We start from the raw sequence: 13,487 nt of genomic DNA on the forward strand, positions 1-13,487 counted from the left end.
CATACAGGGGAAACTTTAGGGATCCCATTTTACTAGGTTTATAAGTAGATTATTGTCCAATGATTCTTACTGGTCGAAAAATGTGATTTTAACAGACTAGAGACTAATCACTTTTATCTCTGGTTTATTCACAGGACTTTGAATAAAGAATTCCATGATGCCTCAAGCCCGTCTTTGCTCTTTGTGTCTTCTTACACTTTATTTGGTAAGAGAAAAGGGCATTCTTTTCTATTTATTTACTAGAATATTTTCTGCCATCTTTCTATCCCATATGAGGGAAAGAATATTATTACTCAAAACAAGAAAAAAGATGGCCTACTAAAATTAAGTTGTATAGAATGGACGCATAGTTTGTCCCAATGTAATATTTTCAATGAAATGGCTATAAATCATATGTCTGACCTTCAACTGGGGGATGTGCTGTCTCCTTAGCTCTTAAAAGCTAATGCCACATAATGGGCAAGGTTGAAAACAAATCCATCTATTCATGTACAGCTCAGGGAGCCTGGAAAGAATTACACTGACACAGGTATTGGTCTGTGTCCCTTAATCTTGACTTTTTTTTTTTTTTTTTTACTTTGGCCATGAAAAATTACCACCAAAACATCAAGAAGAGCATTTTTTTTTTATTTCAGCATATTATGGGGTACAGATGTTTAGGTTACGTGTGTTGCCCTTGGTTCCCCTCCCCCAAGTCCGTGTTTCAAATATGTCCATCCTTCGGGTAGTGCGCATTGCACTCCTTGTGTTTATGGCAGCACAATTCACTATTGCAAGAATGTGGAAACAATCCAAGTGCCCGTCAATCCATGAGTGGATTATCAAAATTTGGTATATGTTTACAATGAAATATTACTCAATCATAAGAAATGACAGTGATCTAGCACCACTTACACTTTCCTGGATTAAACTTGAGCCCATTATCCAAAGTGGGGCACCACAAGAGCAGAAGAACGGGATCCATTTGTACTCACCATCAAATTGGTATTAACTAAGAAAAGCATTTTTGATCATGCCCCTGCTCCGTACTTTTCTTCTGATAAAAAGTGTAGAGTTTTCAGGTTACATTTGTCTTTAGCCATTTGTTGAGTGAACCCTGTTGACTGACAGGCTTTGGGAACTTGAGGGTCCTAGCCCTCGATCTTGGTTGCACAGCGGGTGCCAGACTTGTTTTACCCAGGAGGCTCCTGAGGTTCATGAAAGTTGCCACAAAATATTGATAAAGCAAGATTATGGGGAAGCATCTACTTTTTTTTTTTTTAAATAAGGAAGCTTCTAGATCTTGTTCCCTTTCTTCTGTGACCCAAAAATAATACCCCAAATTTCAAGTCCCAGAGAGACCTGAACCCTGGAGCCCACACAGTTCAAAATACTTATAAAGTGAAATAGAGTCAAACTTGTAAAACTACTAGAGCCTTCCTCCTGCAGGGAAAACTGCAGTTCAAACTTTATGAGCATCATGTATCCTCACAGCCTAGGGGCTCAGCCCCACCTGGGTCAAATATTCCCATATGACATCTCTCCTCTTCCTCTCAGACGTCCTTTGCTACCGACATTATCACAGCCTGGTGGCAAAGCCAGACCTGGTTTCAAACTTGGTGCTGCCACTTGTCAGTGATAGGAACTTGGGTCTGTTATCTAAGCATCGAACCTCAGTTTTCTGCCCTGTAAACTGGGTCTAATAATAGTACTTGTCTGATGGGATGTTGTGGCAATTAAATGAGATAATGCATTTATAGAGCACTTGGATCAGTGACCAGCACAGTCTAAGCACTCAATAAATATTAGCTATTATTATTACTACAGCATTTTAAATATATAGTGTTTACATCCATATGGACCCTAACCTCCATGAAGAAGGGACTGTGTTTTAGTCATCTTTGCAGATTCAGTACCTAGCACAATGCCGGCAACAGGGTAGAAATTATATATGTGACTATGGACATATTAGGAAACAATAATAAGGTCTTAGGATTCTATCACAACAATTTGATATTAGTAGGCTTATTTGCTTCTTGTTTGAGAAGGCGACATGCATCATTTTTCTTCCTGGATGAAAGGTGGAAATAAGGTTTCTTTCTCTTTACTCTCACCCCAGTGGGATTTCTACCTAGAGTAAGAAATACTGCCCAACCATCGCTGGCAGCAAGTGCCTTGCCCAGGAGATAGCCGCAAGCACAGCTGTCCCTGGGTGAAGCCAGGGGCTCAGATTTCAGGGGCACCAGGATGGAGACATTTCTCTCTCCTGCCCCCACCTACTCTCTACCTCCAAGCTCTTGCCTGTGAAGACTGGAAGTTTACTTGGAGCTTCTTGTCTTCTACACGAAGCTTTATTCAGCAGAAGCACTAATTTAAAACAATTGCCAGTCATTTATTCTATACTGTGAGTGGCTCTTCCATTCTTTTCTAAGACATTGTTTCACAAGAGGGTTGGAAACACAGCGTAGATGTATTTCCAGGGCACTGAAGGGAGCATGAGTCAGTGATCAGGGTTTGGGAAGAGGGTACTGGATGGGGCAGTGGAGGAAACCAGGGAGGAGCCACTTGTTTTAGAGTTTTGCCTGGGACTTCCAGAAGGAAGAAGAGTTTGGTACAAATACTACACAATCCCTGCATTGAACTCTTGATGGCAGCTACTGGGCAGGCGGACCTGGCCACACTGCATGTGTCATTTGGCCCGGAAAGCAGTGTAGCAGCGTGGGTAAGAGTTGGGGCTTGGTGGTCCAACAGAACTGGCTCCAGTCCCAAGGTGGCACTAACTATCTGTGAGCATTTTGCCTCTGCTATGGGACTTCTCTGGAGATACTTCGATAGCATCAATCAGAAGAAATGATGTATGTGAAGGGTCTAGTCCAATCACTGCCACATGGGAGATGCTAAAAATGACTAAAAACCATCAGTTCCATTCTCTTCTCTTCCTTTCACCTCTATGTGCAAGATGGTGGGTGCTATTCCTCCAACTCCTGCATAAACCCACCACCCCTTGTCCTTTCACAAGTTTCCACCACACCATCCATCCTGGTTCCAGGGATGTGGCTCGATGACTCATAGGGTACACATGCACTTGGAAATCTTTATAGCCCCAATAGCCACATAAAGAGGCAGGAAGAGAGACGTGTTGCCCTGATACGAAGATGCAACTTTGAACCCTGGAACTGAGACCTGAGTCTCCTTTCCCGACAGGTGAGCCAGCTTGTCCACATGGCCCCGTTTGTGAGGTTTGCCTGGCTGATGTGGTTTTCACCAGTGTGACTAGCTGAAGGGCTGAGTGCTTGCCAACATGAGCCCAACACTGATGAAGGTAGTTCGCCATCAAGCAGTAGCTCCATGGAAAGTGCTGCCCTTATCTCGGACCCACCATGGGGGCACCTGGATGTCGGTACCCAGTGTTTGCATCCCACCTTCCAGAGGAGTTAATGAAGCTTGAAAAGATGTGGAAAAGGGGTGGAAAGGAAGAAGAGCTCCCAGAGGAAGATACACTTAGAAAGGAAGGGATGGGCCACAAATCTGTAAAATTATTATGAGTTAAGAATGCCATTTATCTACAAATAGAAGGAAATTTGATGTTAGAGCTAACTAAATAGGGGTTTATTTTCCTCAAATAACAAGAAACCTGAAGTGGGCAATCCAGGGCAGGTTTAGCAGGTTCGTGGTGTTATCAGAAACTTAGGCTTCTTTCTCTTTGCTGTTCCATATTTTGCACTGGTTTGTCCTCTCATGGTTCATGACGGCTGCCCCAGCTGCAGACACAAGGTCCATTGTCTCAGCAAGAACCATGGGGAAGGGTGGTGCCAGCCACATCTGTCCTATTTCACCAGTAAAACAAAAGCTTGACCAGAACCCCAGCAGGCTTCCCTTCTTGCTTCACGAGCCAGAACTGGGTCCTTTGGCCACCTTCCTAGCTGCAAGGGAGGCTGGGAAAGAGACCACTTGGCTTCCCAGCCTCTCTGGTGGGGGGCAGCAAAGGAGAGGAGTTGGCAGTGGCCTAGGGCAGCCAACCCAAGGACTTGTCACAGAGAGAGAAGACCACATTTCAAAGCCTTCTGCATTCTCGTTTGTTACTGCTCGTTTACCAAACATCCAGTATCAACTTAGTCAAGACTCAACACACCGAGGGATACAGTATAAGACCTTCTCCCCTATCACTGGCACACTGATTGCTTTTGGGTTATTCCCAGAGAGCAGCAGTTTCCACGGCAAGAGTGTGCCTGCTCTTCCTAAAGAAGAGGAAAATGAATTCTCTCCCCTGTCCCCAACTCTTCTTCTTCTTTGGTATTATTTGTCTAGCTCCAAAAACCACTGGCTTACCATATGCTTCTGATTCTAACCTATTCCACCCCTGATTTCTACAACAAATGGGAGACCCAAAGAACCACCCAGGAAGGAGGAAAGACCATCATGGGTATGAGGCCCTCAATGCCTGGTCCTATGGGGTGCCCTTAGGTGGGCGTATGGCAGCTGTCCCTTCCTGCAGTCACCTGCTCTGCTCCACCTCACATCTCCCGTCAGAGGGGCCAATGTAGTGAGGACTATGGTGATGTGTCCCATTATCTGGAGGTGGGAATGGGGGGGGTCACACCCTTGTGCACATCCCCAATGAAGCCGGCTTTCCCTCCAGGTTGTCTGGGCCACTTTTGTGCCCTGTAGTGGGTACTGGCACGTAGTGGCTGAGAGAATTGGTTCTAGAGTCACAACTTCAAATTCTGCTTTTAGCTACTACCTGGGCAAACTATACTTAACCTCCCTATGTGTTAGTCTCATCACCTGTAAAATGGGACTGATGATAGTAATTTCCCCTTGTAGGGCTGTCATCAGGATTAAATGTGTTTAGGACAGAGCTCCACAGGTACTAACTTAGCAGGTGTGAACTATTCTTACTGTCGAAGCCATGCTTACCACTTAGCAAGTGTGAGCCATTCTTACCATCCCAGCTGTGCTGACTGCTATTCCAGCCTGGATGTGGGTGTCTGCAGAGGCTGCTTGGCTTTTGGGTTAGAGTTTAGAACTGTTGTAGGGCTCCTTGAAATAAGGAGCTTGAAGTAAACATTTTATGTTTTTGTCATATTTCTAAATGAATGAAAAGAGCTAATGAAATGTTAAAATAGTAAGCTTTTCTTAAAGTTACAGTTCAAATTCAGATTCAAATTTTCCCCAAATTTGCCGTGTAACTACGTAACATACAAGCATTGTACTAAACACATCCGTGTGTTCTTTTTTCCCCCTTATAAATGCAATTGTCCTTGAGGTGACTCTGAACTCCAGAGTGCTGGAAATCTGCCAGGAATGTCCTCATTAAATAATAGGCGTGGAGGGAGGTGTTTTATGAAGCTGGTGTAAAATCATGTAGAAGTTAGAAGGCAGAGTGGCTCTGTGCAAGACCACAAACTTTCGCTCAGTCAGATCTGAGAGTGTGTGCCGTGTTAACCTAACATCCTCATGGGGATATTAATGTGCTTCTCACAGGGGAATTGCTCTGAAGGTTAAATAGGAAACACAATGCAAAGCTCACACAAGCTACTTTGACATGGTTGAGCTTCAACAAACATTGAACCCCTTTCTGTTTGTGTTGACCAGAGTTCACATTGTTTTCAGGCGTGATAGAATCCTGTGTTTCATATGTTGGTTCTCGAATCCCTAATCAAATCAACAGGTGACACACATTCATAATATTAGTAGATACTAATTTTATCTTTCTTTGTGAACAGACAACTGGATATGGCCAAGAGGGGAAGTTTAGCGGACCCCTAAAGCCCATGACGTTTTCTATTTTTGAAGGCCAGGAACCGAGTCAAATCATATTCCAGGTAAAGGCTGCCCTTGCCCACTGTCACCTCGATTCCATATGCTTTCTTTTATCTACTGTACAGCTGAAATAAAATAGAGGCATGGCCATCTATTATCAAAAACGATTGCAAAAGCGAAGGTAAACAGAGACATGGTGGCCTCAGTATTGTTAAGAGTTACACTTGACATTCTCATTGCATTTCCTCAATTGTCTCTGGGGCGAGTGTTCCCATCCCTTCCGCAGGGAGCTGGGTCCTGTAGGCACCACTTCTTGTCTAGAGTGGAAAGGGAGCCGGTCCCTGGAGAGGGGAATGGCCATCTGACCATGGGAACTGTCTGTTCGATGCACTTTCCGCTTAAAGCATTTGAAGACGTGGCTTCTCTAGAGTCAGCGCTGGAATGGCCTCTGACCAGAGGCTGCCTTTTCCTCACTGTGCCTCTGAGCCCAGGCCTGGCCATCACCAAGGCATGCTGGCAAGCGGTTGTCTTGTTTAGTTAGGTGACTGTGAAAGGCATCAGATTGGTGGGCAGGGGGTGGCCTGCAGGTGGGAGTGAGGGAAGGGACTTCAGCTACTAAGAGCACAGAGGTAATCCTGGAAACATAATGGAGAAGGAGAAAAACATACTACTGTATTTACCAGACATCTGCTTAGGAAGCCGTGTGGCCCTGGGATGGGTGGAGGATGCTTTGTTCAGCCTCTGTGAGTATCCAGGACTCCTCCCCGCCCCGTGTCACAGGGAAGTAGCAGAGGGTTGCTAAACTGTTTTTGAAGGCAAGTGTCTTCCATTAACTGCAGCATATTTGCAGTTGGTTCTCTGTATCTGTAGGTGCCACATCCATGAATTAACCAACTAAGGACTGACAATATTCACACAAAAATAAAAAAAAATAATGATACAACAAAAATAACACAAAATACAGTATGACAACTACTTCCATAGCATTTACATGGTATTAGGTATTATAAGTAGTCTAAAGATGGTTTAAAGCACACAGGAGGATGTGTGTAGGTTATGTGACGATAGAACACCATTTTATATAAGGGCCTTCAGCATCTGTGGATCTTGGTATCTGCAGAGGTCTTGGAACGATTCCTCACAGATGCCCAGGGATGACCGTATCATGTTGGATGCTTCCCTTCTACAGAGCAGAGGCTGAAAATCGTCACTCTGCTCCTTCATTTGGTACCAGCTTAGTGCAAAGGGCCCCAGCACAGGAGCCGGCCAGGGTGTGCGTGCAGCTCTGTGCAGCCCTGCTGTGTCGGTGTCACAAGGGGCCTTGGCCTCTCCCGTCAGGGAAGTCAGGCACTCAGGAAGCGGCAAATGTGTTGAGAGGTGGAGGCTGGCCGGACTTCACTTGGTGAGGAAGGGAGGGAAGAGAGCCCAGCAAAGGCACAGCAGGGACAGCTTCCCTGTGAGGGGAGAGGACAGGGCATGTTCCTAGGACTGGCAGAAGGCCCTATGGCTAGGGAGGACAGAGCCAGGAGGAGAAGGGGGAGAGGAGGCTGCGGAGACAGGGAAGGTCCTGACTTCTAAGGCTCTTAGGTTCTCTCCCAGAAGCAATGGGTCTGAGTCAATTTCCATTCAGAAAAGATCACTCTGCCTGTAAACTCTAGGAGGACGGGGAGGACGCAGGGAACTGGTCAGGAGTCTACGGGCAGGACTTGCACAAGAGATGAATTGAATCCTCCTTACTTTCTGTGCCCTGCCAGGGAGCACTTGGTTGTAGATTCTTTGGCATTTAAAATTTTTTTTTATTTGTGTATTACGCTTCTCAAATTGGTAGCAACTTAGTGTTCTAGGCACACATTCATTTTCTTTTATTAACCATATACGGAGTGACTGCTGTATACAAGGTGCTCTGCTGAGTACTGGGGCTATGGGATGACCTGGGCACTGTCCCTGCCCCAGTGAGCTCCCAGTTCGTAGGAGAAACTAACAAGCAGACGACCACATGTGTTGAAGGTTCTGATGGGAGTCTGGTGGGATGCGGAAGGGGCAAAGGGCATGTGAAGACAGTGACCAATTTTATTTGTGTTGATTTCTTAAATGGAATAAAATCATGTATTTATCATGTACATGTTATTTTGAAATATATACACATTGTGGGATGATTAAATTGAGCTGTGTAAGCATTTCCTCACACACACGATTTTTTTGTGGTGAGAACACTTAAAGAGTGATCAATTTTTGCTCAACATCTCTAATCATTAGAGAAATGCAAATCAAAACCACAATGAGATATCACCTAACCCCAGTGAGATTGGCCTCTATCAAAAAATCCCAAAACATCAAATGCTGGCAAGGATGCGGAGAGACAGGAACACTCTTACACTGCTGGTGGGACTGCAAATTAGTGCAACCTCTGTGGAAAAGAATCTGGAGATACCTCAGAGAGCTAAAAATAGAAATACCATTTGATCCAGCAATAGCACTTTTAGGCATCTACCCAAAAGAGCACAAGACATTCTATGATAAAGACATCTGTACCCGAATGTTTATGGCAGCACGATTCACTATTGCAAGGATGTGGAAACAACCCAAGTGCCTGTCAATCCATGAGTGGATTATTAAAATTTGGTATATGTTTACCATGGAATATTACTCAATCATAAGAAACGACAGTGATCTAGAACCTCTTATACTTTCCTGGATTAAACTTAAGCCCATTATCCAAAGTGGGGCACCACAAGAGCGGAAGAACGGGCTCCACCAGTACTCGCCATCAAATTGGTACTAACTGATCAACGCTAGGGTGATCACATGGCAGAAATACTCTCCAGGGATTAGGGGGATTTAGGGGGGGTTAATCCACAATTAAAGGACACAGGGAGCACTATAGGGGGGAAGGGCATGCCTTTAACCCGCACTTGGGTGAGGCAAAGACATAAAGTGTAACCATAACGTTTGTACCCTCACAATACCCTGAAATAAAAAAAAAAAAATAGTGATCAATTTTAAATGGGGATGATAGTGGGTGAACAGGAGAGGTTTTACTAACCCCTAAGCTGAATATTCAAGGATAAGCAAATGCTCACAGACAGGAAGCAGGCACTGAGTACAGGATGGGAAAAAGCGTGGAGGTGTGCATGAGAAAGAAAATGACAGATGACAGGTGGTCAGGATCCTTGTGTTGTGAATATACCCTCCAAAATAAAATGAACTAAACAACCATAGACTTCTTTCATTGAGGGTTTTCAACTAGCCAGCTCAGTATGCTCTAGGGGCTTCTAGATCACAAGACAGTATGATATAAATGTGAGACAGGTCTTTTTTTCCTTTTTACTTATAATGAGATGTAGCTCACATACCTCATTCATGCTTTTAAAATGTACAATTCAGTAGTGTTTAGTATATCACAAAGATATGCAACTATCACCGCTATCTAATTCCTACAGCATTTTTATCAGCCCCAAAAGAAATCCCATGCTCATTAGCAGTCATTCCCCAGACCACCTCCCTTTGGCCCCTGGCAACCACTAATCTGCTTTCGGTCTCTATAGATTTCCCTATTTTACACATTTCATATAAATGGAATCATACAACATGTGACGTCTTGTGCATGGCTTCTTTCATGTACTATAATGTTTTCAGTGTTTATCCATATTGTAACATGCATCAGAACTTCATCCTTTTTTACGGCTGAATAATATTCCCGTGTATAAATATACCACATTCTGAATATCCATGTATTAATCGATGGACATTGGTTTTTTTCCCACTTATGGGTATAATGAATAATGCTGCTGTGGACATTCATTCACGTACAGCTTCTCTGAGGACATGTTTTGATTGTGAAATTGCTCACAATATTCTCTTTAATACTTTTTATTTCTATAATGTTGGCAGCGATGTGCCCTCTTACATTCCTGATTTTAGTTATTCGAATCTTGTCTCATTTTTCTTGGTCACTGCAGCTAAAAATTTGTCAATTTTGTTGATCTTTTCAAAGAGTAAACTTTTGGTTTTATTGATTTTTTTTCTCCTTTGTCTTTATAATCTCATTAATTTCCACTCTAATCTTTATTATTTTTTTCTGCTTTGGGGCTATTCTTCTTTTTCTAGTTTATTAAAGTAGAAGATTAGGTTATCGATTTGAGGTATTTCTTCTTTTTAAATATAAGCACTTACAGCTATGGATTTCCCTCTAAGAAATGCTTTATCTGCATCACATAAAATTTGATATGTTGTGGTTTATTTTTCATTTATCTCAAAGTATTTTCTAATTTCCTTTTTGATTTCTTCTTTGACCTGTTATTAGAATGTGTTGTCATTTCCACATATTTGTGATTTTTCCCAATTTTTTTTCCTATTGATTTTTAATTTTACTCCATTGTGAAATATTTTGTATAACTTCAGTCCTTTTAAATTAAATGAGACTTGTTTATGGACTAACATACAATCTAGCCTGGAGAATGTTCCATGTGATTGGCTTTTGTTGGATGGAGTTTGTTAACTTCTAGTTTGTTTATAGTGTTAAGTCTTCTGTTTTCTTATTTTCTTTCTATTTGTTTTATACATTATTGAAAGTGAAGTCTTGAAATCTTCAACTATTACTGTTGAATTATATATTTTCTCTTCAATTCTGTTTTTCCTTTGTGTATTTTGAGGTCTATTGTTAGGTGCATATGTATTCATAATTGTTATGGTTTCTTGATGGGTTGACTCCTGTATCATCATAGAATGTCCTTTTTTGCCTCTAACCATTTTTTCTTAAAGTGTGTTTTGTCTGATAATAGTAGGACTTAATTTCATCCTCATTTTGAAGAATAGTTTTGTTGGATTTACAATTTTTACTTGGCACTCTTTTTCTTTCAGCACTTTGAATGTGTCATTCCACTGCCTTCTGCCCTCCATGAAAAATCAGCTGTTAGTTTTATTGAACATCCCTTGTATGTGCTGAACCTATGCACTTTGAAGATTGTTTGCTGCTGCTTTCAAGATTTTCTCTTTGTCTTTTAAATGTTTGATTATGATGTGTCTAGGTTTGGATTTCTTTGAGTTTATTTTATTTCGAATTCATTGAGCTGCTTGGATGTATAGATTAGTGCCGTTCTCAAATTTGGGAAGTTTCTGGTCATTCTGTCTTCAAATAATATTTCTTCCCCTTTTACTCTTTCCTTCTGGTACTATTACAATGCATGTGCTTTTTTGCTTGATGGTATTTCACTGGTTTCTTGGAATCTCTTTATTTTTATTCATTCACTTTTTTCCTGCACTTTTGGGCGGATAATCTCAATTGATCTTTTTTCAAGTTTACTGATTCTTCTGCTATCTCAAATCTTCTTTTGAGTCCCCTCTAATGAATTTTTCACTCCAGTTATTGTACTTGTCAATTCCAGAGTTCTTACTTTTTAAAATAATAAAATTTCTATGTCTTTATCTATATTCTCTGTTTGGTGAGACATTGTTTTTATACTTCTATTTAGTTCTTTAGAGATAGTTTTCTTTAGTTTTTGAACCTACATAAGATAGATGATTTAAAAATCTTTACATAGTAAATTCAACATCTGAGGTCCCTCAGAGACAGTTTCTACAGACTGCTTTCTTCTCCTATATATGGGACTTGCTTATTTATTTGTATGTTTCAAAATAATTTGTTGAAAACTAAACATTTTAAATAATGTGGCAATTCTGGAAATCATCTCTTCCTTTTCCCAGAGTTTGTTGCTGTTGCTGTTTGTTTAGTGACTTTGTTTACTAATTCTGTAAAGTCTATATTCTTTGTCATTTGCAGTCACTGAAGTCTCTGCTCAGTTAGCTTAGTGTTCAGCCAATGACTGGACAGAGATTTCCTTAAAAGCCTTGCATCAGTAAGTCTCCTAGCCTTTACAAAGGGGCACTATGTGCCTGTTGGGGCACTCCTTCAACAATGTGGCAGGCAGTTTACAACTCTGCCTTAGCCTTCACTTTCTGCTTGTGCAGAGCCTCCAGGTCAGCCAGAGGTGAGGGATTAGGGCCTTCTCAGGCCTTTCCCAGGCATGTACATGGCCCCGCTCATGAATATGGCTTTCTAGATTGCCAGGAATATACCAATGATTTTCAAAGCCCCCTATGGACATCTCATTTCCCAGCTTTTCCTTTTAAGTGTTTTGGTCAGCTTCTTATTTGCTCGCCTCGGGCAGCTGCAATGTTAAACAATTGCTGATGATTGTTTTCAACAAAAGCCACAGGGGAACAATTGTTGGTAGTGAGTGAGTTCTGAGTCAGGTCAAATAAATACAAGCCCCATGAGTAGATGTTCCCAGGGAAATGTTAGATGGGTCAGATAATGATAGTTCTCTGCTGATGTGGCTTTTGGGAAATTCTAAACCCTTCTTGCCCCCTCAGTGGTACTGTGGTTGTGAGGCTCTTGGTTTTCAAGAGTACTTCAGATCTTAGGAAAAGACAGTGGGATTAGGGCATCTTAAAAGATCACAAAGCTTGGTTCTTACTGATATTTAGCAATTTTTAAGAAATTAACATTTCTTGGATTTTACAAGCATTTGGTTAATTTCCCAGGTTCTGACAAAGCTGCTATTTACTATTTTTGCCAGTGTTCCCATTGCTTTTGTGGAGGAGCAGTTTTGTGCAGGTTCTTACTCCACCTTTCTCTCTTATGTCTGGGCCTTTTTCTTAAAATACAAGATAGCAACACTTTCATTTATTATATAAACAATATAATATCAACAAGCAAACAACAAGCACAAAAAATTCTTTACCCGTAATCTTACCTGGTTAACACATCAACTGTTCTCATATTTTTATTAAAAATTGCATTTCTTGCCTACTGAATGGGAAAAAGCGTGGAGGTGTGCATGAGAAAGAAAATGACAGATGACAGGTGGTCAGGATCCTTGTGTTGTGAATATACCCTCCAAAATAAAATGAACTAAACAACCATAGACTTCTTTCATTGAGGGTTTTCAACTAGCCAGCTCAGTACGCTCTAGGGGCTTCTAGATCACAAGACAGTATGATATAAATGTGAGACAGGTCTTTTTTTCCTTTTTACTTATAATGAGATGTAGCTCACATACCTCATTCATGCTTTTAAAATGTACAATTCAGTAGTGTTTAGTATATCACAAAGATATGCAACTATCACCGCTATCTAATTCCTACAGCATTTTTATCAGCCCCAAAAGAAATCCCATGCTCATTAGCAGTCATTCCCCAGACCACCTCCCTTTGGCCCCTGGCAACCACTAATCTGCTTTCGGTCTCTATAGATTTCCCTATTTTACACATTTCATATAAATGGAATCATACAACATGTGATGTCTTGTGCATGGCTTCTTTCATGTACTATAATGTTTTCAGTGTTTATCCATATTGTAACATGCATCAGAACTTCATCCTTTTTTACGGCTGAATAACATTCCCGTGTATAAATATACCACATTTTGAATATCCATGTATTAATTGATGGACATTGGTTTTTTTCCCACTTATGGGTATAATGAATAATGCTGCTGTGGACATTCATTCACGTACAGCTTTTGTGAGGACATGTTTTGATTGTGAAATTGCTCACAATATTCTCTTTAATACTTTTTATTTCTATAATGTTGGCAGCTATGTGCCCTCTTACATTCCTGATTTTAGTTATTTGAATCTTGTCTCATTTTTCTTGGTCACTGCAGCTAAAAATTTGTCAATTTTGTTGATCTTTTCAAAGAGTAAACTTTTGGTTTTATTGATTTTTTTTCTCCTTTGTCTTT

General features: G+C 41.3%; 1 protein-coding gene across 1 annotated transcript in view; it reads left to right on the plus strand.

Annotated features, from left to right (window-relative positions):
* Positions 1 to 13,487, plus strand: part of CDH17 (cadherin 17, LI cadherin (liver-intestine)) — a 62,615-nt gene that overhangs the window by 11,565 nt on the left and 37,563 nt on the right. Inside the window, exons 2-3 of the mRNA XM_012643561.1 lie at positions 135 to 205; positions 5,706 to 5,804. Of these exons, the coding sequence (XP_012499015.1) occupies positions 155 to 205; positions 5,706 to 5,804 (150 nt within the window). The 5' untranslated portion in view covers positions 135 to 154. The remainder of the gene's footprint in view (positions 1 to 134; positions 206 to 5,705; positions 5,805 to 13,487) is intronic.

This window comes from Propithecus coquereli, unplaced genomic scaffold (genome assembly GCF_000956105.1).
Source record: "Propithecus coquereli isolate 6110/MARCELLA unplaced genomic scaffold, Pcoq_1.0 Scaffold2, whole genome shotgun sequence".
NCBI lineage: Eukaryota > Metazoa > Chordata > Mammalia > Primates > Indriidae > Propithecus > Propithecus coquereli.